Here is a 27902-nt window from a genome sequence, read left to right as displayed (position 1 = left end):
CAACAAACTGCCAACAGTTTTGTAGTCCGGTGAGAAAATGTTGATCTCCTAATTTCAATAATAGGTTTCAAATTCTGATAGTCTCAATTACCAAAAAAATTAAAGATTGAAACTAGATCGAGAGACTTAGCAATTATGGTAGTTGCAACTTATTTCAACAACTGCTTTTTTTAATAGGAAAACTAATAAATACATCCCGGATAATACCAATGGGAAAGAGGGGAGCTGGGGAGGATGGATTAAAAAATAATAGTGCGAGGGCATTTCCTTGATTGCAAACCTGCACAAACCAAACTATCTTCAAGCTGAAGGAGAAAACCAGGCAAATTATGTAACCAACAGAACCCAGAAGGAAAACATGGATTTTGTTAGATACATTTTACAAGAAATATTTTTTGACCATTATGCATTATAAACAATGCACATCCAAACAGCCTAAAGATCTGTGCACTGAGGTGGAATCCATTAGGTGGATACCCGAAATGTAGAGAAAATGGAGCATATAAAATTTCTGAATCATAACCACTGATGAAAAGACAGAAGAGAGTGAAATGCGGTACCTGTTCTTATCTTTTACCACCTCAGGTGAATCACATGCCTGAAATACAATTTTCTGGCAATGACTACCAGGTGCACATGAAGATATTAATTGGTTGGAAGGAAAAAAAGGTAAGAGATAAAGAGAAAGATCAGGCAGAGGGAAGGGCACCAAGACTGGATGAACTCAGCTTTATCCCACGCAAGGGAAACAAATTTGGTCAGCATGGCGGCACCAGTCGAACTAGTGGCATGAAAGAGCTCTGGCTACATTAAATATAAAAAGGCAGAGTGGACCAGTTACAACCTTACAGGGTCATGACCAGAACTGGCATCCTTATGTTTCAGAGAGAGGTTTGTGAATTGGGAATCAAGATCTCTACTGCTAGTGCGTCGATGGCTAGATGATGGCTGCTGCTGTTGTTGTTGCTGTTGATTTTGCTGCTGTTGGTACAAGACTCGTAGCCTACCAATCTCCCTCTCCAATACTTCCTGCTCAACTGAGCACAACGATTGCATGGTTTAGTTTTCATTCAATAAAATTTTGTTTTAATTGATTAAAAAATTACTGTTCATCACATGACAGATCAATGATAGCCTCTTGGACACATTGGCCTTTTCTCCATAATTATTCATGCTTCTGGAATACCCAATGCATTGTTAAGGGAACCTGTGCTCTCAAGGAAGCAGGAAAATCACTTTCTACGGCATAGAACACAACCGAGCATAAGACATGGACCACAGCATATTATGTTAGGGGAAAACAAGTGAAAGTGGCTCACTCATGAATCAAGACCTAACTTAACCCTTCCCATAGTAAGTACAGCAAAACATTCTAATTTTATTAGTGACAAACTAAATCATGACCACAGAAACCTATGCTCTCTAATACAAATTTCTCCATATGTTTTCTTCCTTTGTCCAAATCATCTTAGAATGTAATAATAAATTTCACTTCATCTCAAACAAACTTCCAGTAATTCTTTTGGTCAAAGTTTCAAAGGCCTATACTGCTTTTTTTCCTTTTACAGCAACTCATGGAATATAAAAACCTAACTGGATCTATCACCCCTCATGATGCCAACTCATACAGGTCCAAAGTATGGACTACATACAAATAATTAGAAGGTAGACAAAGAAGGTTGTTATTCAATGTGTAATGCAGGAAAACGACATATAATCATATCCTTAGAGATCATGGGTTAGACACTTACAATATTTGATAACCTGCTCCTGAGCTAAACTCTCTAAACGTTGCTTGAGAGCTTTGTTCTCCATGCTAAGAATAAGATTCTGCTGGTTGAGAAATTCAAGCTCAGCTGAAACTTCAGACCCTTCTGCCTGTTACGTAGGAATCGCAATTAACACTTCATTGTATGGAATACTGTTTCATAACTTTAAGTCCATTTGAAAAGTCAGTAAACGTTAAAAAACTTCACTTTGGACTAATTCTTGCCTGCAAAGCTTGCACATTCCTTTCCAGCTCAGCTATGTACTGAAGTTTGCGCACCCTTGAGCGTTGAGCAAACTGCCTGGAATAGATGGCAACGAAATAATGCAATCAAATATTTTCTATCAATGTAGGGCACTGGTACAACAACCAAATATGTATTTTGATAAAATCTTCAAGAATCACGTGGCAAAAATAAATCAAAGTCACTAGTTATTAACAAAAGAAATATCAACTAAATTAAACACCAGGCACAACAGAATAATTAAATTTGAAGAGATAAAGAATGAACACAATATGTGATTTCATTTAAGAACCAAGAAAACATAAGAATATGTATTGATGTGATCCTTTTTTTTTTGTGTATATGCAGGAAAACCTGCAACCCAGACTACAGACAAGCACCATCATTCTCCTCATGTTTCGTAAAATGATTATTCAAAGAGGATTCAAGGAAACCAAAAGCAAATCTATCTGGTTTGTGGTAAATATTCAACTGAAAAATTCCAGCAAAAGGACGAGAGACAGAAGGCCAAGAAATGCATAAAACAACTAGAAAGTGAATGCAACCACAAGAAACATCTAATCAATGCAATCATTCCTAGGGCAACTGCAGAGCCATAATCTAGCATCATTTCCAAATCCCATTGGAAATTAATTGACAAGCTCCTTGTCAATTTCATCATTGTAAGAAAAAAATAATTGATTACTAACAACATTAGCAGCATTATAAGCAACTACAGGTATTCCTTGAGCTCATAAAATGAAACTTTTAAAAGATATTAAACACAATGCATGCACATGCAGAAAATAAGATACAAGAAAAAAAGCAGACACGGCCATGCAACCAGGAAATATTATGTGTTACTCACTGCTTGGCACGTTTTGTATCACTGTCAGATGCAGAAGACTTGGCGTGAGGATTATCCTTTTTCTCAGAAGAAGCTTTTGTATCAAGAGGGGTAGATTCAGCAGAGTCTTGTTTTTCGCTTGCTGTTGATGGAGCACCCTCTACTTCTTGCAGTGCACATGATGATCCTAAACCTGGAAGAATGGTGTTTTCTCTGAGAGAAGGAAGCCCGCTTGGATGAGTCATAGCATTCAAAGGTGAATCCCATGCCCTATTCTTTTGCTTTACCAAGTTCACATCAGTGTAGAAAGAGGCAAGCCGAGCATCTTTGTGACTGTGATAATCAAATTCCTGAGATGCCCAAGAAGGTGCAGAAATCATATTTTTATATCTGTACTCATCCTGAGCTGCATAATCTAGCTTAGGAGCGTTAGATACATCAATGTATGCAAAAGAGTCACTCGATGAACGTCGATGACCTCCTCTTCGCACAGGAGTCTCAGGCTCATTAAGGAGATCATCAAGCCAAGAGGGTTGCTCCTCTATCAAAAGGCTTTCAGAGGAGGTGCGCAGGTGGTGTGGATTTCCCTCTCTAGGCTTTTGAACTGCTTTTGATCCAATTACATTGTTGGGGACATAATCAGTACATGTTGGAGAGACTGTAGGAAATGGACTTTTTGGAGGAAGTGAAGCATGCTTTCCAGAGAACATCAAATTTCTTATGTTTGTTGACCCCTTGGAATTCGCCATGGCCAAGGACAAACTGTTCCTGCAAAGAGCAAAGGAGAGACAGATCATGGAATAGATCAATTATGATAAAAATAAAGGCGAACACAAAAGTCCCAGAAAAAGAGTTGCAGTTACATTTTTTATTCACAAACCAAGAGATGATATGACCTCATTCAACAGAGAAAATCAGAAAAACAATAGATTGTGTCATGCACCAAACCAATTGTTATATACCAGATAATGATCTAAACATAAAAACACCCATGTCTGGTACACTGCATATGCATAACAGGGAAACATTCTGACAAAGATTTACAATCCAAATGAAAAGATAACAGTAAAAAAAAAAAAATTAGTGAATCACACATTACAGAATGATTTGCAACATGACAATACATCTTAGATCAACATCAGTCCGTAATTCCAATCACTAAATCTTAGGGTACAAGTAAAGAGGACAAAAAAATGCCACAACGACAACAATTCTGTGCTTTTATTTTTGTATATAGAAGAATATAACATTACACAATATCTTCTATGGTGATCTGAATTTTGCTTGTTTTATTTGAATCTTCACATAAAAGAATGTTATAAATACTATTAAAAAACACAGATTCATATCAAACAATCTTGTCAAAAAGACCTTTCTGATGTAATCATATTCATATCATCTTGAAAAGTGTTTACTGTTGCATATGTAGCAAAGTCTCTCAGAGCACTGTAGCAAAGAGCTACTAACAAAAATCCTACTTTTACCAGGAAGCAAGGAAGTAAACCCTACATTTGCATGGCCCAGCCTTTGAACAAATTACAGGGTCAAATTCAAAAACAATGTAAAAAAAGAAAAATCCCCAAATGCATACCGTCCCCCATGAAATTGCCGTAGATAACACGTCTACAGGAAATAGATTAAGATAATCCTAACAACAACCACCAATTAATCTAACTCGTTACCTTAAATGGCACTATTCAATTTTTTCAACAAAAATGGAAAGTGCAAATTAAAATCTCTCAGAATTACCATATTCAAATTACCTTAGAATAGTGATTCTGGCACTATTTATAGTTTCTCTTTCCAAACACAAAAACAACGTTAAATTTCTAGATTAATTTGTGTTCTGAATAATAAAAAAATGAATGAATAAATAAAGATATCACCTACGCTAAGCAAAGGTATAGAATAGTAAAAATCCAAATACTGGAAAAGTTTGATTTCTTATTATTTTCCACGTTTTCTCAGCGACCAAACAAAAGAAATAAAAAAATCTCAGATAAATAAAAACGAAAACACGACTCATGAAATAAAAAAACAAAATGAAAGCCTAAGAATTGAAGATTAGACATTCCATTAAAGGAAATGTTACAATGTGAGAGATGAAAAATGGATTAAAAGTAACTTAAAAAAAATTATTTCGAAGATTAAAAACAGATTCGCTTTGGAAGCTAAGAAAAAAAATGAAAATAAAAACAAACCAAAGTTTTTTATAATTAAATTTGTAATTTATAAAATAAATAAAATTGGAAAAAATTGAAAAGTTCACCTTACGGGGATTGAAGGATTGAGATCTCAAAATGCAATGCCTCAATGCTTCCAAATCGGAAGCTCACAATTTCCTAGGGTTTTTTTCTTTTTTTTGCTCGTGTTTTCAGTTTCTCTTGTTATGAAGCCCTCTTCTCTATTTCTCTGTTTTCTATCCCTCTCTCTCTCTCTGCGTTGAAGCATGGAGGCAGGAATCAGGGGGTGGATTGAAAATAAAATCTGAAAAAAGTGCGAAACTTTTTTTTATCTTTTTAACCCCTATAAAATACTCTTATTACATATTACCCACGCCAATTCCTCATTCTTTAAATCTTAGTACTAGCTACTTAGCTAGTGACATGAATTACGTCAATAGCCTATTAAAAACAATTTGTTTTAATTTTAAATGTTTATCTATGATTAATTTTGTATTTTATTTGTTACATATTTTCGCATTTTTAACTTATTTGAGTAAAATGTATTTATGTGTTCTATATAAATAGCTTATAAATAAAAAATAATTTATTTTGTTGAAATTTAAATATAATAATTAGATCAACTTATATTTTTAAAATAATTGAATCCCACAACTTAATCTTTACAATTTATTTTTATTTTTTAAATAAAAAATTAAATTCAAATCTTTACAATTTAATATAAAAATTAATATAATTATTTGCAAAAAAGAAATCTAAAGATATGTGATCACATAAGCAAGTAACGCGTTGGGCAATTTTTTTTGTGGTTGCTTTTGGTAGTGAAGAAAAGAAGTAAAGGGTTGGGTTTTGTTAGTAATGAGTTGGGAGGTGAGTTTATTACACGTAAAGTGAAGAGAATGGGGAGCAGAGTTGTTGGATTAAAATGATTATTATTAATATTAACATCCAATTATGAATGATAGATGAAGAAAATGCACAAACAAAGGAAGACAGCCAACCAAACTCCACCCATCAAAAAGTACTCAAACAGCAACAATTTTTTATATGTTTGATTTTTACTCTTCCAAATCTGTCTTCAAGCAAGAAAGAAAATTTTCTTTTATTTTTTCTCAAATCCCAATCGCACTTTAACATACTTCAATTCAAATCTTATTCTTAAATTACATCAAGTTAAAATTTTACAGATAGAAACGAAATTCAAAAATTTTTTTTTTTTTAATACGGCTGGGGATATTTTTAGATTTTGTTTAAAAATTTTTTTTGGACAGTTTTAAAAATATATTTTCTTAAATCAATTTGATATATAATTTTTTATTCTCAAAATGCTTACAATAATTTATTTTATAAAAAAAAGTATAACTTAAAAAATAAAAAAAATAATTACATCACTTTTTAAAATAATTATTTGAATCATTTGAATTACACATCAAAATTTACAAAAATACTTTTTTTATCATTATCAATTGAACTAACCCTTGTAAATATCAAAATAATTTGTTATTATGCCGAAGTTGGAGCCCTTTAAAAATAAAAAAGTTGGCAAAGTATCTTAATCAAGCATGGAAAAAACAAAAGTATATATAAATTTTGAGTAAAAGATAATCTAAAGTCAACTGCTAAAAAAAGAAAACAATAAAACTTGAATGCAAACAGTGATATATTTACGAGGGTATTTGCAAATTTATTGCAAAATAAATGGGTGGAATCATAAAGGTTTTGGACAGCCTTTTAATATGGTCCACCAACCATGACCAGGCCATTTTCTTGCATTGTCCAATGCCTTTTGTTTCTTTCAGTGATATGTCAACAACAACAGCAAAATATATATATAAAGTACAAAATTAAAACCTTTTTTTTGCAACAAGTTGGGCTAGTATTATAGGAAGGGACCCGACTCTCCAATAATTTTGTAGTACCACTTTACTACTTGTCTTTTATAAAAATCAATTTACTTTTTAATATAAATTTTAAAAGATGACTTAGCACGTTCATTAACAGTGAAATTTTAATAAGATGACAATTGACACATACCTTTGAAATTTAATAAAATAAATAAAAAAATATATGATAAATTTTAATCTTAAAATTAAAAAATTTTACTATCGATGTATCAAAAATGAATTTTTATAAAAAATCTAAAGATCAATGTCTATTATACTAATTAGTTACTATACTTTGTTGAATGAAAATCACAGTTGCTTAGACTTCGAGATGCATTAATTTTACTTCATTAGAATTGAGAAAAGTACCTGAGAGTACGATCTAAACTTGGTGGAAATTGGGGTATTCCCAGAGATAAAATGCATGATTCAAATTGTCTGGTGCATCTAACACAACCTAAATGAATTAAAAAAAAAAAAAAAAACAGTTACGGTACAAAACCCTGAAATTTACATAAATTTTACAGCAATTAGGTTGAAGTTGGTTGCAAAACAAAGGTGACCAGTGACCACAAATATCAGAAAAAGCATGGGTGTTCGGAGCAATCATCATATGGTTGAGACAGGAATGCAAGCATTTTCAGTACAAAATTAATTGGCAACCGATTTGTCCGGGCAGAAAGCTTGCTCCTCATTCATGGGGGAAAAATCAGAATAAATGTAAGGTTAGATATCAAGAGGCACATTAAGATCTTACGTAGATCTAACAGGAACATTTAAAAAAAAAAAAAAAACCTTTTCACTTCCAAAAGCTCAAGCATTGTACTTATACATTTTAGTCTTAAAACATGTAGCAGAAAACTTGGATACAGGTCCTTTTATTCTAAATATGTTTCAATGGCATCCCATGCTGGGGTCAACACATAAGCTAATAGAGTTTATAGATCTGAAGTAGTAAAAACACAGCTATAGTTGATCATCAGGATGAGTTTAAGAACCGAGCAGCTTCTTCCATCTGGCATATCCTAGGATAAGCAGGAAAATCAAAACACACCCCGCTGTAAGATTTCCAATAAAGATTCCAAATATCCCCTGCTTTGCGTATAATGTACAAGGGATGTTGATACTAATCATCCCGATTATCATAGTTTCCAAAGATATAGAAAACGATGCACCGGTCAATGTCAATTGAAGTTGAATGAGTTCATTTCTCCTGTTGTCAAGTTGAATATTGACAAAGTCTTCTGTATCATCAATATATTCACGAACCTGCAAATCCAACACATCAAATCATACTTGGGATCAAGTCAAGGAGATGAAACCAGATGCATTCATTCCACCATGGTAAAGACAGATACTCACAGATAATATCTTGTTACGTGTTCCATCCAGCTGCACGAAATAAGCCTCAAGCAACATCTCCAAATCCTCAACATCATTGTCATCCAAATTGTGGCTACTCACCAAACTTGCACTCCTGTTTGAACCAAGTCGAGTTAGATGGGGCAAAATAGTACTGATGCTATTTGAAACTTCAGCTCCTAACAGAGCCTCTGATTGCTGATTTTGGATCCACTTTCTTGTTAAATACAAATGTGCCATATCTTCATTATCATCCAGTAGATGTTCAATTTCATCCCTCACCTGACATTTACCAGGTCCTCATTAATGTTTCACACATAAAACAAAATAGCATATGGATAAATGATGCAGCATTAATGGGTTACTTCTTTAATGAATCATATACTTGTTTTTCATTGTAAAATTGTCCATAGCAAATAGTGGAGATTGCATCAGATTCCTTAGGAAGTTAGATTCCATATACTGATTATTCTGATTCTTTGGTCAGATAAAAACTCTTTTGGCAGGATAAAATAGGACAGGTTTCATGTAATTGGTCCTCCCTCCTTCACAAGCAGGCATACATGCACACACACACACTGAACCAGATAAGGAGTATTCTCTTTGTGAGCAACAACTAGGACATTGAAAGAAACAACAGGCATCAAAAATACCTTTTGTACACGTGCAAGAAGACGAGTGAGATTTCCTTTCAAACTCCGCACATGTTCAAGATTCATGGTGTTGACCGTTCTGGCCAGTTCATCCAACAAAGGGTAAGCATCCCTCTCAAGTTCTGCCACACTTTTGTCCAAAAATGAGCAGACAACCTCTAATGCTATCTCCAGAACCTGAAACTCAAATGGAAGCTCACACTGCAAACCATCCATGGCTTCTGGAACAGGTGACCATTGTCCACCAGGTGAAACATCCATTTCACTATCATTTACATCCATTTTGCCTGCTCCTTTCATCTTAAATACACTTTTATGAGGAAGTTGTTGTCTAAGTTGATCCACAAATTGAAGAACCTCCTGTTCGAGGGGATCCTGTATAAGAACTTCTTCAGCCGTAACTATGGCCTTTATAAACTCTAAATTGACAACCATGGCTTTCTCCCTGGCTGTAAAAGGTACAAAAGAATCTCAGAGAATGTCTTAACTGTTTCAATATAAAGCATCCAATATTCTTAATTGTTGGATACATATATCAAGATAGTGAAATAAATCAAGGTACAAAACAGATTGGAATATCTAAAGAAAATTTCTTAACTGTTTCAAGATAATGATGACCAAACAGAGAATCCAATGTTCTTATTTGTTTGATAAATAAATAAATAAATAGATATATATATATATATATATAAAGATAATGATATAGATCAAGGCACAAAACAGATTGGAATAAGAAAAAAGGGAATAGACTATAAGTGAGCATATAAAACTGGAGAATAATTCATGTACTTCCTCTTTGGGGAGCAGACAAAACTACAAAAGAAACACAGCAAACAGCAGATTGCCCCATGCTTGGTTATCATAGCTTTGTATTTGCTGCCATGATTGGCAACAAGATTCTCGGCCACATAAGTATTTAGCAACTTATACAATAAAGCATGGTAGTATCATATAGCCACACAAGTATTACCAATGAAATCAGTATGACAATACAAACAGTTGTCATCCATCTTAAATCTTAAAAATACAATAAAAACAAACTTTTGTAGTGACCTAACATGGGAGTCTTTCTAACTAAGATCCCATTTAACACTACATTCAACTTATTATCACGAGCTTCATTCATAACCAAAGCAAACTGACTTTGAATTACTTAAAAAGTTCAATCTCTTACCTTTGTAAAATCCAGTTAAAATTCAAAACAATCAACAAAGAGTAACAACAAGCAAGGATGGAAGTCAGGAAACCACTTTTCTTAGAGAATTCACAACTAATATCAGCATTTAGGGTTTGCTTGGAAATATAGCAAGCAACACAGTATCAAAACCGCTCTGTCAGTGGCATTCATTTCCGGCCAACGTGTTCCCCACCGTAGTTTTAGAAGTAACCTTCAAACCAAAGAATGAAAACATTTTAAGACAGTTCTAGAGGTACCCAAAAACCTGCATCTTAGCAGCATATGCAATTGCACTCTAAACTCAAAGTTTTTACACATCCTAGTTCCTACTTGCAAGCTAATGGGATAGGACCCTGAATCCTCAGTCTATAAAGAAAGGAAAATTAAATCAGCCGAACCCTGACACCAATTAGCAGCAATCTGTAAAGTCAAAAACAGTGAAAATACTCATAATTTCAATAATCAATACACTAATTCCATTAAAAACAATTGATCAGACCATGGAAAAAGCAAAAAATTTTAATAAATTTAAAGAGAAAACAATAATTATAAATTTAAACATACCAATAATAGAAGAGGAGTGAGAGAAGATAGGGCCAAGAATCCTCAAATCCCGAGAAGGAATTGAAGCTCTTTTAATTATGGTACTCTTGTCGCATTCCACCAACTCCGAGTTTCCCATCGTGTCGAATCTCATCCATAGCCTAGCTCCTGCCGGCTTCTTCTTCCCCTTCCCCGCCGACCCCATCCCCCCACCTCCACCGCAAATCAAATTTCCCGTGCTCGGAGGCGGATGTGAAGATGAAGAAGCGGCTCCAATTAACGGCGTCGTTGGCGGTTGTGAGACCTCCGTGGATTTCGGACGCCGTCGCCGACGAGAGGAGCGGCCGGACGAGAAGGGGCATTTGCCCATTGTAACTTTCTCTCCTACAAATCTTTGTTCTTTGTTTTCTTTTTTTCTTCCCCTTGAATTAAGGGGCCATGGAAATTAGAACAAAGCTTGGAGTTTTGTCCTTTTCCCTTTCCTTCGCTTCCGGATTCCCATTCTTCTTCTTTTTCTTCCATAATTTGACTTTTTTTTTGGGATTTTATTTTATTCATTTCAGGCGGAGGAGTTGGGGGAAGAGAAGATTGGTGAAGGTTGGAAGCTCTGGTTTTATAATCTCATTTGCAGTACATATTTTTTCTTATATAACTTAATTTTATTCTTTTACGCTTGTTTGGCTGAGATTACACATCATATTTCCGTTTTATGTTTTTAACCCATTGTTTTTACTTTTCGCATATTTCCTCATTTTATTAGAATAGAGTTGAGTTTAATAAAAAATTAATTTTAAACCCGTATGATACACAAAAATATATTTATATATCAATAAATTTTATATAAATATTAATTTTTTGAAATAATAATATAAGTTATGAAATTCATTAATAACTCATAACTTATATAATTATTTTTATTTAAATTTATATATTTTAATATAATAAATTAAATTAATTACATATTGCATATACTTATACAATTGTCATCAATCCTAAAAAAAACTCAAATTATAATTTATTAAATTCAAATACTCTCTAAACAAAAAATAATAATGTTTTTGATTTCAATAAATTAAAAATTTTATCTTTAAAATCAAAATGCATACAAATTTTTTTAGCCTTCCATAAATTGTTGTTGTTGAAGTGAAAAAAAACAATTGATTCTTCAATCTTTCTTGTTTTTTTTTTAAATATGTGTCATTTTACTTGATAATTTGATAGATTTCATAGATAGAGGTGAAAATATAAATAAAACAATAATTTGTAATTTAACAACAATTTAGTTATAATTTAAATTATATAACTTTATAACAAACATAATTATTGTAATAAATTTATATATATCTCTTTCAATAATTGTTGACATTCAAACTTATTATCAAAATCGTACACCTTATTCACTATAAGTTTAGTACTACTTATCTCAAAATTATACTTGATTGCTTTTATCTCGAAAACATAAATTTTACTTTTGAGATTTTCAAATATCTTGTACATTTTATGATTTTCATTTTCCTAAATCATAAGTATAAATATATTATTCAATTAATTTAAATATTAAATAATATTAAAATAATTTTTAACTCAATACCTTAATAGATATTTCATAAAAATCGTCAGTATCTCTATTAATTAAATCTTTAGCTGTTCAATATGAATATTGTCCTTCTAGAATTATCATATGTCTCAATATTCAACTTATTCATATAAAAAATGCAAAACTTTACAATTATAAATATAATATAATAATTTAAAATACTTTTATTATCATAATGAAATAATACATTTTTTATGTATCAAATATAAAAAATATAAATACTAAGTATCTTGGAGTTTGATTAGGGACACTAAAATTGCGGGAATAGTATTGAAATTTCTCTTCAACTTCAAATAGTTTATTGTTACACCCATATGACATATAGCACTAACCAAAAGTGATATCAACTTTCATAATAGTGATTATATTGGTGAAAGACTTTTTTTTGTATATACCTAATTATCTTTAAATCAATCATCAACAAAAAAAATTTTAAAGAAAACTAATATCATACTTAAAGAAATATAAAATATAAGTATAAAAAGATAATAATCTTTAAGCAGCGCAAAAAAAATGATGTAAAGTGAAAATCAGAGAGAAAATTAAAATAGAGTTAAATAATGATTAAAAGATATAAAATTAATGAAAAGTAGTTTAAAATGTATTATGCATAACTTGAAGCTACTTATATAAAAGATGTGTTGCAAGTTAATTAATAAAATAATTTTAAATTATAAAAGCTAATATTGAAATATTAAAATTTGTGAGTAAACAATAATCTAACAATGATAAGTTAATTGATATTGAAATATTCTATTTTATCATTAACATTTACAGATCCTTTAATTTAGAATAATAAAAAAAATTAAATTTATTGTATTTAATAATGACAGTAAAACAAATTAAATTTTAATTAAATAAACGTGTATTAATATATAGATTTTAAAATTATAAAACATTACAACTAAAATAAAATGAAATCCATGTATATTAATATTTTATCAAATGAAATCAAATATGCATTAATATTTTACCAAGTGAAATCATATTTAGTGAAATCTAAATTTGTCAATCAAATATAAATTAATAAAATATTTTATTCCATTAATTTAATTATAGAGAATTAATTTGATATATTTGTTTTTTATATTTAACTATGAAATATATCAATTACTCAAATGGATAATATATTTAATGAAATATAAATGTATCAAAAAATTGATTAGAGAATCAATTATTTTATAATTATAATTGTAGTATTTATTAAATCATTAATTATTTATTGATTGATTTAATTTGTCAAATTACAAATTTTTTAAAATTTTAATTAACTTAATATGAATTGAATTGAAATTGATTTAAAATCAATTGTAAAAACATAAATATAGTCAATTAATAAGATAATTGTAAATTATAAAAATTAATATTGAAATAATAAAAATTATGAGCGAATAATGGTCTAATAATAGCAAATTAATTAATATTGAAATATTTTATTTAACTATTAAATTTAGAGATCCTTTAATTTAGAATAATAAAATAAAATAAATTTATTGTATTTAATAATGGCAATATAACAAATTAAATCAATGTGCATTAACATCAAATAATAAAATTATAAAACATTATAAATGAAAACAAATAAAATCAATGTGCATTAATATTTTATCAAATGAAATCCATGAAAACATATCTAATGAAATATAAATGTAGCAATTAAATATAAATTAATAAAATATTTTATTCTATAAATTAATAAAATATTTTATTCCATTCATTTAATTATGGAGAATTAATTTGATATATTTACTTTTTATATTTACACATGAAATACATCAATTAATCAAATGGATACCATATTTAATCAAATAAAATGTATCAAATAATTAAATAAAGAATCAACTATTTTATAATTGTAATTATAGTATTTATTAATTTATTAATTATATATTGATCGATTTAATTTGTTAAAACAATAAATTTTAAAATTTTAATACTTTTAATATGAATTGAGTTGAAAGTAATTTAAAATTAATAATAAAAACATAAGTATAATCAATTCAGTTTTTTAAATTATATTTGCTTTATATATTACATATGAAATACATCAATTGCTATATATTATATTTAATCAAATATAAATGTGTCAAATAATTAATTAGAGAATCAATTATTTTATAATTGTAATTGTAGTATTTATTAATTTATTAATTATATATTTATTGATTTAATTTATCAAACTAAGAAAATTTTAAAATTTTAATACTTTTAATATGAATTGAATTGAGAGTGATTTAAAGTTAATAATAAAAATATAAATATAATCAATTTAATTTTTTAAATTATTTTTAAATTAAAAATATATTAAATAAAATAAAATACATTTATTAGACATCATGTGACAATTTTTAAAACCGTTTACATATTAATATTTTAAACTGTTTATATAAGAATTTTTTTTTTCATTTTTACTAAAACCTTTGACTTTATATATTTATATAAGATGCTAACCAATAGATTTTGTTTTATTTTATTTGAAGAGCTATGTGGACTGATGCTGCATGACCTTTATTCATGTATTTCACAATTATAATACCATAATTTATTTTAGTTAAGTATTTAAGATTGATGTCATAATAAATTAAATTTTTAAAAATTCAATCATAAATTATAATTATGATGCGATAAAGTTTTCATCATGCTACTATCAATTACTTAAAAATATAAAATTTTAGTTTCAAAGGTTTACTGAGTCATGCAACAACCTAGTTCTGTGATGTCAAAGAACAAGTGCAACGACAACAAAGATATCAATGTCAAATAAACACGACATAGAACATGACCACTATACAGTTGGATTAAACAAATCCTTCGTTGGAGGATATGGTTTCTCTTTTTTCAATATTAAATTAAGAGTTTGTTGATGATCAGATTAAAAGACACACAAACATAAAAAAAGTTACGATTTTTTTTAAATTCGTAATCCTCTTAAACCCTTTTCTATAAAATTTTTCGAATCCATAAATTTTAAATGCTAATTTTAATGATGTGTCAATTCATCAAAGAGATTGTTGGTAAAAAAAAATAAATTAGAATTTAAATAGTGTAATGCTAAAGTTGTAAATAAAAATAAAAATTAAAAAAATTAACAGTAAAAGAATAATCATGAAATTTACTTTTGTTAATATAACTTTTCATTAACTATCAACAAAACTTTTCATTTAATATTGAAAAAAAAAATCATTGGAGTTTTCTTTTTTAGTGATATTTTTTAATCAAAGAATTTTAGTGTTATCGCTTCTCACTTTGTCTGAAAAATAGTTTTCAAACTTCTCGCAAGTTCCAACCAACAAAAATTGTTGAACTTACCGTATATTTAGGCCTTTTGAATCAACACTATATTTGAGTTTGATATTCATTCCCATTATATATTTATATATATCTATATATATATATTCTAGGATCACACCATTTTTGGGCTACCAATCCCGTTGAAGGAAATTAATAGTAGTGAATTCCTTTCTTTTTGGTGGCATCTGAAATCATGCGCCGTTAAATGAAAATTTTAAATTCCATAAGTAAAATTAAAAAATTATTACAGATATATATTAAACCATATTTAAAATAAATAATAAATAAATAATATTTTAATATCGAAATTCAAAACGTGGCTGACTCAAAATAAAATAATAATCCAAAAACCAAGTAAATGAGTGATGATGATGTGGCTTTTGTGTCACACGTTGAGTTGTTCTTACCTGCAAATTGCAAGCAATTTTATATGTATGAAAACCAGAGCAACACTAAGCACAGAACCATTTTTTTTATTCAAGGGAAAGAACTTGATTGTGCAGAAGCTTTTATTATTTCATTATACAATATGGAAACTGATGAATGAATTGAGTATTGTTTACAATACAAATAATGAACATTACCCTATAATAATGCATAAAAGAATCTGTCCATATTCAAGTGAATTAGTTAGCAAAATATCACTTTTCTAACCGTAGAAAGCATGCTTGAACTATAAACGAGTCGTCAGCAACAATAAAAATAATCCATCAACAAGAAGCTATGGCCATATCATGTTGGAGATTAGCTCAAAAAGATCATGCAATCAAGTTCAAGTGCAAGCAGCCAAAATTTAACAACAAAAAATTCGAATATCAAAGCTACCGCCACCTTGCAGATTGAGGCTGAAAACAAGGACAATACTAGCTAGCATTTGAAGTTTCAATTAGTATACACTCGAAATACGTAAACTACAGGATATTAGAACTTGATACGAGAGGTTCAATACACTATAATCATCAGAAAAATAGCAATAAGGGATAACTGGTTTCTGATTAACCACAAGCATAATTGGCATACCCTTTTTTCACATTAAGGACAGAAAACCATGAATCTTACCAGATCAGAGTGACGATGAAATATTGAAGCGGAATAACAACAGAGCTAATATAAATGGAACAGCTACAACACAATGACCTCCTTCAGTGCTAAGGGGTACAACCTAGGAATTAATGCTTGGTAATAAGTATGGTAAACAACTTAAATATACCTTGCATTATTGGCAAATCCAAAATTTATCCCAAAAGTCAAGCACATTAACAAGGAATTAATAAATCAAAAGATAATGGAGAAACCTAAGGTGCAGAGAAAGGGATCGGCTTTACTGCACTTTGAATTCGTCGAAAAGCCGTCTTTACTCTCTCCTTTAAACCTTTGTTTTCACTCTCAACATCCCCACTCTGTTTATCAAGATGAGCCACATTTCCATCAACACTTATCATAAGCTTTCCATTTTCTCCTAATTTGACATCCCCAAAGAGTGAAACTAGGAGTGCAAAAATAACTTTTTCTGCCTTCTTCCCATTTTCTTCTTCAGTCTTTTCAGCCTCAGATTCAACTACTACCTTAGGGATCTCCCGGCTAATGTTCAGAACTAAAGCCACAATGGAATCTGACACCATGTCACCTATGGGGTCTGATGTCCAATGCAATGAGATATGTTTATCAGAATCCTGCTTCACAGTCACTCTATCATGCACTTGCAATGTTGGAACCGCAGATTCTTCATCTGTTGAAGATTCCACACTCTCATATATCTGCTCAAGTCGATGCTTTATCACACCAAAAGCACCAGCAAATGGGATAGTAATCCTCTGAGTGATATTTGCTGTTGATAGCTGTGAGAAGATATGAAGATCATCGGGAGCCATTATCTGGTATGTGAAGCCTTTCTTTACCAGAACACCACTGACAGTTTCACCAACTTCCGGGGCTTTTTCAGCCAATCTTCCAATAGTCTTAGCCATTTTCTCAGAGTTAAAATACATCTCCACAGACTGACAATTCTTAGGGGTAATGATTTTGGTGTTGCCATCAGTAAACTCCGTGATAAGCTTCTGTTTGAGTCTTCCCATCTCATTTGCTTCTCCATGAACAAGAATTATATTGGGAGGCATCAGCTCTTTCAAAAATGTACTCGTCTGTGCGTAGTCCGCATGGGCAGAGAATGAAATGTAATGAACCTGCATGTTAAGAGGAGCAGTGAGACCATTCATGAGTGTGACTTCCTTTGGTTCATTAATAATTGTTTTTGCCAGTGTCCCTTCGACGACATAACCAGGTATAACACAAGCATTTTTCTTATCAGAACACCACATATCGAAGAGTTGGCGTGACAGCCCACTCTGAAGTCCACTAGGACTTGCCATTACAACAGATGGACCTACATCACTAAAATCCTCAATGCTATTTAATGGAGAAATGTGCTTGAACTTGAAGGGGTTTGAGTTAGCAAACTGGCTGCGAATTCTCTCATTCATGGAAAGTATGTATGTTTGATAAACAGCCATACACTTTTTTGCAAGTGGAGAAGCATAATATATTGGAATGTTATGAAGCTCAGGGTGGTTTGACCAATACTCATCAAGGATCAATAGAAGTTCTTGGGCACGACCAAGGGCAAATGCCGGGATTAGAACACGACCCCCTTGAGAAATTGTAGAATGGATAACATCAGTGAATCGCTTCTCGCGAATGTGTCGTGGTTGATGGAGCTGGACGCCATAAGTGGATTCAATTATACATATATCAGGAGAGAACTGAGGGAGCTCAGCAGCACGAAGATGACGATCTTCTTCACGAGAATAGTCTCCAGTATAGAGGACTCGAACACCAGCAATGTCAACCATAAACATGGCGGCACCAAGAACATGCCCAGCAGTATAGCACCAGAACTTAATGCCATTAACTTCCACAGTTTGGTGGAAATCAATAACCTGCAGTCAAGCACATAACAGAACAAATAGTTTTCAAATATGGTTACAAAACTCGGAGGTACATCTGAAATAACTTAAAAGCAAATCTGACAACATTGGTACCAGATTAACCCGAAAATACAGCCCTAACATTAGGAAAAGGGGAACATGGAGCTTAGCTCAGTATTCATGCAGCCACCCTAAATAGGTGGCATCTAGAAGGACTGTGGTTTGAATCCCAGCACTTGTAACTCCTTCCCTTATTCTCAAGCTGCAGCCTCCTATGTACCAAAAAAAATATTAGGGAAGGCGGAAACCAAGAATATATACCTCAATTTTATCCATGGAGCGGTTGATGTCTTGTTCATCAAATAGCATATCTTCAATTGAAACTTTGCTCACTTTAACATAATCAGTCAAAAGGAGCTTATAAATAGCTTTTGTCGCATGAGTCATGAAAACTCGACCTCTGAATGTGGTCTGGTTGAAAATATAAACACATTAGTTCTTAAACAAGACCACATAGTAAAATTATATGACAATTTACTCTGACCGAACCTTCTCTAGAAAATACGGCAGAGACGCAGCATGATCCAAGTGAAAGCTGCACAATTGCCATAAGCAAATGAAAGAAAACATTTAACAGGGAAAAAAAGGGGACAAAATTAAAGATAAAAATAAGGGGAAAAAAAAAGCCATACTGGGTGATAAGAAGGACATCAATTGTTGAAGGATCAATCTCATCGAAATACGGCAACGCAGCCATACCCGAGTAAGCAGGATGAATTCCACAATCAAACTATCATTAAAAAATAAAAAAACAAATTTTTAGGAAAATTTACAATAAAAAAAGAAAATAAAAAATCCCAGGATTAAACAATTAAAGAATTCGCAAAAATACCAGTATAGTTTTGCTTTTGTAAGACATGTAAACACAAGAACGACCAACTTCATTGCCAGCGCCTAAAGGGGTTACAGTAAGTTGATCTCCTTCTCTCGTTAATGGCGCATCTCTTCTTTTAAGTGACAACGGTTGCCCTGTTGAAGCCATTTATCTCACTCTCGAGTCGAGCGTTTCGCTATGAATTTTAGCAGTAAGTTAAACCCTAGATAGATCAGAGAAGCAAAATTTTATAAAAGGGGAAAAAACTTTGTTATTACAAAGTTCGAAGAAAACTATGACAGAGAGCTTGCAAAGTTACAGAGCTCAAAAACCCTGGTTTGGAAGAATGAAACCGATCCAATTCCGAGGAAGTGAAAACCGGAGTGATAGCGATGCAGACAAGATTTGAATTTTAAGCCCAAGCCCAAACCCTAACATTTGGGTCATCGGACCAAAACAATACCGAAAAGAAAGGAACGACCACAGTGGGAGTCGAACCCACGACCTTCTGATCCGAAGTCAGACGCGCTAATCCACTGCGCTATGCGGTCCTTAGTGTTCAAAATCCTAAAATAATTTTATTTATATCCTTATAAAATTTAACCTAGGTACAATTGGCATTAGTTCATGAGTGGTTTTATAGGTCTTTGAAAACACCCGAAATGAAAACCAGGTTTGATAGCATAATTCAATTGTTGGGTCAACATTCTTAAACTGATTCATGGAATCGCTGTTAATGTCAAGACCAGGGAGAGCATGAATTCTATTTGTACAAATTGTTTAAAACATAAGGATAAATATACATATATATATATATATATATATATATAAAACAAAAAAAGGTGCAACAAAAAAAAAAAGCACTTAGCACAGCTGCTGCCGCTACTAAACAGAGGTTTTTTTTCAGGTCTTAAGTGTTAACCATCATTAAAATGTGGTTTTCTCATGAATGTCTCACTTTGTATCATCTCTCAACTGTTCTGTAATGCTACATCCTGCAAATTTTGTTTTTGGGTTGTAGTATATGTGGCTACTAAAACTTATTGGATCTCACACGCCGACATGCTGTTAGGTTGTTAGAACATCAGGAAGATTGGTTGGTGCTCCAAGAACTTTACCACCGACATCAGGAAACGTTTCATGACCTGACATCGGACTAACTGCCCCGTTTCTGCTGATTTTAAGTGGATACAGCATCAAGTGTCCCCTCATTTCTCTGTAATCATCATCCACAAATGCTTTCCAGTTATATTTGGCAATCTTATTAACAAGCTTTACACACTCCAGGCTTTGTGGTTCCTTGAAAGTATCCTCCAGTTTGCCAAGGTGTTCAGCCCAAAGAGACATCCGATAACCATAAACCTACATCCAACAATACTGGAGAATGTTATAAATCAAAGCATAGACAAATTATTTCCCGTCTTTAGCATTCTTTCGAGTATTTAAAAAGTGGACAGAGCCAGAGTCTCAAACCTGGCCATGTGGATGTGATTTCTTTCCTGCCCATGTGTAATTTGGTTGGTAAGCACCCATAGCTATTTCTGTGTCCCTTGAACCATCTAAGGATCTCTGGTTAATGTTTGCTGATCCCATGATAACATACTCATCATCAACTATCATCCCTTTGGCATGGACATAAATCATGAATCTGCGGAACTTTAAAGCCAATGCCTATCAAAATAAGAAGGAATTTCTAGAGTTAATCCAATATAAATCATCAAAGAAAACAAAAAAATCTATCGATACAAAGGGCATTATTATGCGATAGCAGGACCTCTTGCTTGAATTAGAAGACAAGTTGATATCAAATACAGAGTTAATGCTATGCATAAAACAAGTTTAGCTTCAGTAATGTAGGAAAACAACAGCATAATACATCATCTCAAGCAGCCACACATCGGAGGCTGCCACATCATTAACACAATGCTTTGGCTAATTAATTGCGCATTCTCATTTTGGAAGTCATTATACTTTGATTGCCAGGACATATAAGGTACAATTTGAATTTTAACCACAAAATAAAGTCATCACAAATGATCTTAATTTGTAATAGCAACCATGTATATAATTCTCAGAGTAGATAAAAAAAAAAGCTTACATGTGCACGGTTATCCGATTGCTGATTTAGTTGATGTGAACTTTCTGAAGAAGGAGCATCACGATTTCCGAGGCAATAAAAGTTCAAATAATCTTGTGGATGATATTGATCGGAAAGGCCTGCTTTTTCGAGTTCTTGTGCAATGATTGAATACATCATGGCCATTGTTTGTCCCTATGTGCATTGAAACATAAAAAAAGCATAGATATTACTATGATAAGACCCAAAAATAATTATAGCGGTCCTTATGAGTCTATATTACTGGCTACTACAAATAAACTAAATTGGCATTCCTTATATTTTAACATTCTAGGTTTAATTTTTTTCCCCTCCACACATGTGAAGAGCACATCCTTTAAAATATAGGCTTTGGTGAGCATGATTCAAGAAAATTTGGACATCAGTCTTGCATTTGCAAACAAAGGATATGAGTTCGAGAAAAATGAACCTGACATGAATATTACTCAACAGCTAAAGGTCAATAGAAAATTCAAAGGATCATGAAATCCAAAGTTTTCAATGCAGAAAAATGTGGAACCAGAGATCAACCGCTTAGTATATAAAGTTAGCTTCCTTTTTTTTTTTTCTGTTGCAGTGAAAAAGGTTCGCACTTGTAGAGCACAATTCTTAATTTTAAGAAATAAGATAACCTGCCAATATAAGATTTCCTGAACAGCATTGGTAGTTGGCACACCCTCTGGCCACATAGGTATTACTATATACACTGAGAAGCGCTCATTTGCACGGATTTTGCTGGCAATTTTCAGGGCTAGCTCCATAGGGATTAAGTTATCAGCACCTGGTTATATAGAAAAATCCCATTAACAACATTCCATACTTTTTGTATGATTCCAAAAATATAAGAAAAGGAGATAAAACACTTAAATGCCACAAAGAGCTGAACACTTAATTTAGCTTGCTCAGAATCAGAGTGAATTATAAGAATGTCAAGTTTAATGTAAAGTTACAGATGTTAGCAGGGGAATCCCAAAGAAAAATGAACCCACAATGATTAGACAGCTCAAAATTAACTGTTAATTATCCTATAACGAAGCTACTACTGAGACTTTTAGAAAAACAGCAAACAATGCTAGTTCGAAAGAGAGCAAGGAATGCAATTACTAATCTTTTAGGCTTATGTATATACAAGCTAAACATGGTCATGTAAGAAAAAGGAGAATCATAGATGTTTATCTCAGAATCTACATAGTATTATGCATCTTTTAGCTAATTGGACATAGGTCCACTGGTTTTATTGACATTATGAAGTTGGTTGGAGGATATAGAGTACACCAATTACCAGCAAAATGATATCAGCTTGTAGTTATATCACAACATATAAAAATAAATGACAAAAACCAATCAATGTGAATATTTGATTTGTTCACACATAAGTGGAGGAGGACCATGCCATAGCTAAATGGTAGCTGCACCTTTCCTCTAAAGAGTATAAATACCCGTTCCACCAGCCAAAAAAAAAAAGTGGAGAAGTAATACTAATCTATGATTATTTACCTGCATTTTTGTAGGATGGCCAATAATATGAAGAGCCAAGGAAATACTGATTCTCTATATATATAAAGTGTTGTGCGGATCTTATTGCTTTTATATAAGCTGTATGGATGCTCTTGTCTACTTTCAAGTTCTTTCCGCAGACAAGGCTCTGCAGAAAGATACAAATCAGAATTACAAGGTTGCAGATGTAAGTTCTTTCTTGGCAGGGTTCCACGTGGGTGTAAAACTTAAAACATAGACTAAAATAAAAGTTAAAGCACGGACTAAGAAGACTGTTCATGACATAAAAGGCGTTAAGTAGGCCATTTTCTAACCTGATCTGCAGCTTGCTTAACATCCTTTGGAAAACCTTGTACAGATCCAGAATCAATGGACCGGAATACCTACCAAAAAAAGAATTAACATTAGTCCCAATTTATAGAATCTCACCATGATAAATAGAAAGAATGGGTGTCATTTTAAGAAACATATTCTTCCCAACCTGCACATGCCAATTCTCTGGGTCTTTTTCATCACAAACACGCACAACTTTGTCTCCATCAGGACCAGGAGAGGGAGATATTATCCATGAAATACGATCTAGCCTTATCAAGGCCTCATCATGCCAAGGAGTGACCTTTCTTAGCTTGAAGTCACGCCATTTTGCAGCCTTTCTCCATCTTTGTTCAAAATTAGTTAATACATCATATGCAGCAGGACCCTCGATTTTGCAGTGTAAATCATGCCATGGTTGCCTTGGCCTTTGGGCATTAGACTATACGTAAAGAGTACCATTGTCAAAACCAATTCCACAGATTATGACAGAAATTTCTTCAAGCAGCTACAAACAACATCATGTACCAGAGAGATAACTACATGGTGGACACTATAAATAGGCCATTCAACATTGACATGACAGTTATCTAGCAGTATCCGACACAAAGAGAAGAAGAAAACAAAATAAGGCAAACCTTAGCACATCTGACGTCAAGCTTATATGATCATGTGGCCTTATGCTTGAAGAATGGCATGATGGTTACCTAAAGGACCAGCAAAAATATGCTAATGTATATTGAATACGTGGTTGAACCAAATTGTTGTCAAACACTATACTAAATTGTCTAACTTTCAAATTTTACCAAAGGAAACAACCAATGATATATCTCTTTCCTCTCCTTGTCCTCCTAAGAGTAAACCTTTTGAAACAATTAAACATCATGGAGGAAAAACGTCTTTCTTCATCAGCTTATTCCATTCCAGCTTCAAGACAGTAAGCCACGATCTAAAATAGATAAAAAGAATTTACACCTTTGGTCCCGTACTCCAATACCCTAATGCTAATAATATAGAATTTTAACTCCTTTCTAGAAATGTAAGATGAAAAACAATCTCAAACTTTATTGGATTATGAAAATTTTTTTGGTAAACAGAGGATTGAAATTCAAAGTTTTAAAATAAGAAGTCATATACCCTGTTTAGTTGCCAATATTTCTATGTACAAGATCAATCTGTTTCTCACCAAAAATCAGTTTTCATCATGAGTATCACAATGCATCCCAATACATCTATGAAAATGTCTTCAATTATGTTGGTCAAACTGCCAGCTACTTTTTCTGTTCTCCCTCAAGAACCCTTCTTCAATATTCCATCTTCCAGCTATTTACTCTTCAGTTTACCATTGCCCTCTCCTTGCCTGTGATGCTCTTTCCAGAACCATATTAAAAGACCATCCGATCTTCTAGAATATCAAAGTGGGCAATGCAATGGCAGTATAAATCTATGAGAAGAAAACATAGTAGCTAACAAATTTGCTCGTAGTAGATTAGTTCAAATGTTTATAGCTTTATATGACTTGCAGCATTTGCAGAATGCAAGGTTTGCCTTTGAATAAGACTACAATCCTACATTGAAAAACTATTACACGGATATATAAAAGATCCATTAACTAAAAAAATTTCAAAGTAAAGTAACTTCATCCACTGCTAATGCTATGTATTCCAATAATCTGTCCAAAAAAAAAAAGTTCTAACTCTCCAGGTTTTCAGGGCATCATACCAGAATCAACCAGAAATATCAATGTACTCATAACCATGGAGAAAGTTTACTGATGACAAAACCACTTACAGGAAATGTTGGATTATGAAAATCATCCTTGAAGACAGTGTCAAGATCACTAAAGAGCCGGTGCTCCGGGGTGTCATATCTACCATCACATAAATCTAGACCACCAATGAAAGCAGTTATTTTCCTATTATTTCCTGAAGCTTGGGTGTCAAGAAGCACGCACTTCTGATGATGCGTGAAAAGGGTTCCCACAACCTGGACTAGAAGGATCCATTCAAGGCATGGATAAAACAACAGATCAACTGCATAGCCATCTAGTTATGACCAATAAATAATAAAAATCTTTCATGAATATACTAGCATCTAAGAAGTAAACAGAAGCACAGTTGTAATACATGGTTCCAAATTCAAGGAAATAAGTTGCTTACCTGTTGCTTGAAAAAACTAAGTTTGTTGCTTGCATAGCGAGGAGCAAGCACACAACGAACACTTGTGTGTTTGAAAAACTTTTTTGTCTCTTCATCATGAGTCTGCATAACACCTTCCTGCATTCAAGCCTGACATCATTCACTTTGCATCTAAGGTTAAAAGAACTTGCAACTGAATCTACCATTCCACCAGTTTATCTGCTTAAGTGGTGTAAACAGGTTAAGGGTGGTTTGGGACACAACAATAACATTAAAAAAGGCTTCAATGGCATGTGTAAGCTCATTCATAGAAATGACATCAACTGACCCTTAAATCAATCTTCTTCCAACTTGTGATTTTATTTTGAAAGAATGGATATTATTTTCATCGAGAAATCATGCTTTAGCATATAAATTGCTCACAAAAACAGATTAAAAAAGCTTATTTACATATACATGAATTAGCCCAATATTACGGAAAAAATGCTTTCTGACGTGAAGGTAAATGATACTATAAATTGCAAATATGAACTACTAGAAATGTTGATTAGTCATGAACTTTACCGTTTTCAAAAGAACCTTGTCATGCGAAGTTTTATCATCCCATATGAGCATAATAACACGGACCCCTTCTTGTGACTTATATTTCAGTAACTCTCCCAAAGAAAGCTCCCCTCCATTAGGTAAAGGCTTTGTTGGTTCCCTTACAAGTCTTACAGGATGGTATACAGACCAACCAACTATATATATGAGGTGATGTGCTTCCAGAATGGCATGGCATATGTCTTCCCAACATTTGCCTTGCTCATAAACTTTTCCTCCATCAAGTAAGATTTTAGGTAGCATGGAATGAGGTACATGAGCGTCCTGATAAAGGGTTACACTCCCTCCTTTACGGACGGGGAAATATGTATTCGGGACTCCCATGTAATCTGGTCGAATCCCAACACCATGTTGATATAGAGGGTTTTCTCTCACTGGCGTAAACTGAAGAGAAATATGCAGTTCAGGATAGGGTTTCAAACAATTCCCAAAATGACCAATAATAGGGAACCAATCATTAATTTCATGCCCTGAAATTACTTTTTCAACAGCTATCTCGACCACTCCTATAAGTTGAGCTCCAAGAACATCATTGTCCTTAACGTGAAACTCAATTTTTACTGCAGGATGTGCAACTGGCACAATGAAATGTTCATCCCATAAGGGGTTCTCACAATTGGCAATTATTCTAGTTTGAGCAATTGTAGCCCCTGCAAGGCAAACAGATACATAAGGGTCACTTGTATTCATTAAATGCCTGCCAGAGGCCTTAGGCTTCTTTCCAAAGGAAGTGTCACAAGTTCTAAACATAGCGAAAAATCTCCTCATTCTTTCTGAAGCTAAATCCATATTTGGAAGAGATTTGGCTTCTATAACCCACAAATCAAGTTCACCATAGAGAAAAGTTGTTCCCCCAACGGCCCTGCTGCTTCTAGAACTGTCACGACCCATTCTGACTAGGGAATTAAGCAAAGAACAAATTGTTGAAACATCTCATTTTTGCCAAACCTGAAGCCAGAACATCAAGTTATAATAAACTACTAGATGAGAGAGAGGCAGAATTCTTTATCTGGAGTCTGGAGCCATACATGATCCATGAAATTTTTTCAATATCTGACCTATAACTATATCTCAAAGCTAGTGAGCATTTCTAATTGAACAAAAAAACTGATGTTTGAAGGATGAAGTACCTTAATCATCACACTAAAGCAGTCAGACAAAATGAAGTATTTGAGAAAATAATTTTGTTTCCAGAACCATTACTCAGAGGTCCTCCTCTGCAAGCAGATCCAAGAACCATCCTTGCTAGTAAGAAAACAGAAGTCAGAAAAGAAAAAGAATTAGATTTGACAGCACCATCATTCAAGAGAGTGCGCGGACAGACACACACGGTTAACACACCCACATTGGAGGACTACAGTAAAATATATATTTTCTGCACACGGAATACAATAAGGATATTGAACATAAGGAGATAGGACATTCATTGATAAAATGCACATAATGCACCCCTGCTTATGCTGTACAGTTGAAGTAAAGCATCTGCCTTAAGATTACAAAGTCACGTACAAAATTTACACACACGCGCGATTGACACACCCACATTGGAGGACTACAGTAAAATATGTATTTTCTGCACACAGAATACAAATAAGGATATTGAACATAAGGAGATAGGACATTCATTGATGAAATGCACATAATGCACCCTTGCTTATGCAGTATAATTGAAGTAAAGAATCTGCCTTAATACAAAGTCACATACAAAATTTACGTCAAGGCTAATGCAGACATTTTGATGTAACCTATCCTGTACTGGAACATATCAGTTCATATTTCATAAAATCATATTTCACTGATCCTAATCATCATCATACAAAATGAAACAATAAAATAAAAAGAGTTCATCAACTTAGGGCAAAATTACAAATGATACATCAAACAAAAATAAAATATCTGATAAAAATATTA

General features: G+C 32.6%; 4 protein-coding genes and 1 non-coding gene across 10 annotated transcripts; all 5 read right to left on the bottom strand.

The window, feature by feature from the left end:
• Positions 1 to 87: 87 nt before the first annotated feature.
• LOC111308897 (uncharacterized protein At4g06598-like) lies at positions 88 to 5299 on the bottom strand. 3 transcript variants are annotated; one of them, XR_002692311.2, is made up of 6 exons: positions 5108 to 5299; positions 2860 to 3606; positions 1994 to 2069; positions 1752 to 1878; positions 561 to 1037; positions 88 to 280 (listed from the first exon to the last, which is right to left on the bottom strand). XR_002692311.2 is itself a non-coding variant. In XM_022907572.2 (5 exons), exons 2-5 carry the CDS (start codon positions 3585 to 3587, stop codon positions 838 to 840), a joined length of 1131 nt encoding a protein of 376 aa, XP_022763307.2. In that variant the 5' UTR covers positions 3588 to 3606; positions 5108 to 5299; the 3' UTR covers positions 88 to 837. The 3 variants fall into 3 exon arrangements, 2 of the variants coding, with proteins under 2 accessions (XP_022763307.2, XP_022763308.2); XM_022907572.2 differs by having other exon boundaries at positions 88 to 1037; XM_022907573.2 differs by having other exon boundaries at positions 88 to 1037; positions 2860 to 3600.
• Positions 5300 to 7679: 2380 nt separating this feature from the next.
• LOC111308895 (magnesium transporter MRS2-4-like) lies at positions 7680 to 11261 on the bottom strand. Its single transcript, XM_022907571.2, has 4 exons — positions 10661 to 11261; positions 8920 to 9368; positions 8267 to 8548; positions 7680 to 8173 (listed from the first exon to the last, which is right to left on the bottom strand). The coding sequence occupies exons 1-4, from the start codon at positions 11007 to 11009 to the stop codon at positions 7895 to 7897; spliced, it is 1359 nt and encodes a 452-aa protein (XP_022763306.1). The 5' UTR covers positions 11010 to 11261; the 3' UTR covers positions 7680 to 7894.
• Positions 11262 to 16609: 5348 nt separating this feature from the next.
• Positions 16610 to 19765, bottom strand: LOC111308894 (cleavage and polyadenylation specificity factor subunit 3-I). Of its 3 annotated transcripts, XM_022907568.2 has the most exons (6): positions 19645 to 19765; positions 19344 to 19548; positions 19144 to 19241; positions 19001 to 19046; positions 18773 to 18922; positions 16610 to 18463 (listed from the first exon to the last, which is right to left on the bottom strand). In XM_022907568.2, the coding sequence occupies exons 2-6, from the start codon at positions 19491 to 19493 to the stop codon at positions 16823 to 16825; spliced, it is 2085 nt and encodes a 694-aa protein (XP_022763303.2). In that variant the 5' UTR covers positions 19494 to 19548; positions 19645 to 19765; the 3' UTR covers positions 16610 to 16822. The 3 variants fall into 3 exon arrangements, with proteins under 3 accessions (XP_022763303.2, XP_022763305.2, XP_089602580.1); XM_022907570.2 differs by having other exon boundaries at positions 18566 to 18922; positions 19344 to 19684; XM_089746454.1 differs by having other exon boundaries at positions 19344 to 19684.
• A 37-nt stretch (positions 19766 to 19802) lies between these two features.
• TRNAR-UCG (transfer RNA arginine (anticodon UCG)) lies at positions 19803 to 19876 on the bottom strand. The gene has a single exon. It is a non-coding gene; the product is annotated as a tRNA-Arg (tRNA).
• A 333-nt stretch (positions 19877 to 20209) lies between these two features.
• Positions 20210 to 27225, bottom strand: LOC111308893 (phospholipase D delta-like). Of its 2 annotated transcripts, XM_089746448.1 has the most exons (11): positions 27122 to 27225; positions 25953 to 26939; positions 25410 to 25526; positions 25042 to 25236; positions 23420 to 23692; positions 23253 to 23321; positions 22939 to 23086; positions 22074 to 22222; positions 21424 to 21597; positions 20799 to 20996; positions 20244 to 20687 (listed from the first exon to the last, which is right to left on the bottom strand). In XM_089746448.1, exons 2-11 carry the CDS (start codon positions 26880 to 26882, stop codon positions 20394 to 20396), a joined length of 2547 nt encoding a protein of 848 aa, XP_089602574.1. In that variant the 5' UTR covers positions 26883 to 26939; positions 27122 to 27225; the 3' UTR covers positions 20244 to 20393. The 2 variants fall into 2 exon arrangements, with proteins under 2 accessions (XP_022763302.2, XP_089602574.1); XM_022907567.2 differs by having other exon boundaries at positions 20210 to 20687; positions 25953 to 27212.
• Between the last annotated feature and the right edge of the window lie 677 nt (positions 27226 to 27902).

Source organism: Durio zibethinus, chromosome 2, assembly GCF_047325235.1.
Source record: "Durio zibethinus cultivar Kanyao isolate XHJ-2024 chromosome 2, ASM4732523v1, whole genome shotgun sequence".
Lineage (NCBI taxonomy): Eukaryota > Viridiplantae > Streptophyta > Magnoliopsida > Malvales > Malvaceae > Durio > Durio zibethinus.
The sequence above is the reverse complement of the archived record's forward strand: the minus strand, read 5'-3'. Positions and strand labels throughout refer to the sequence as shown.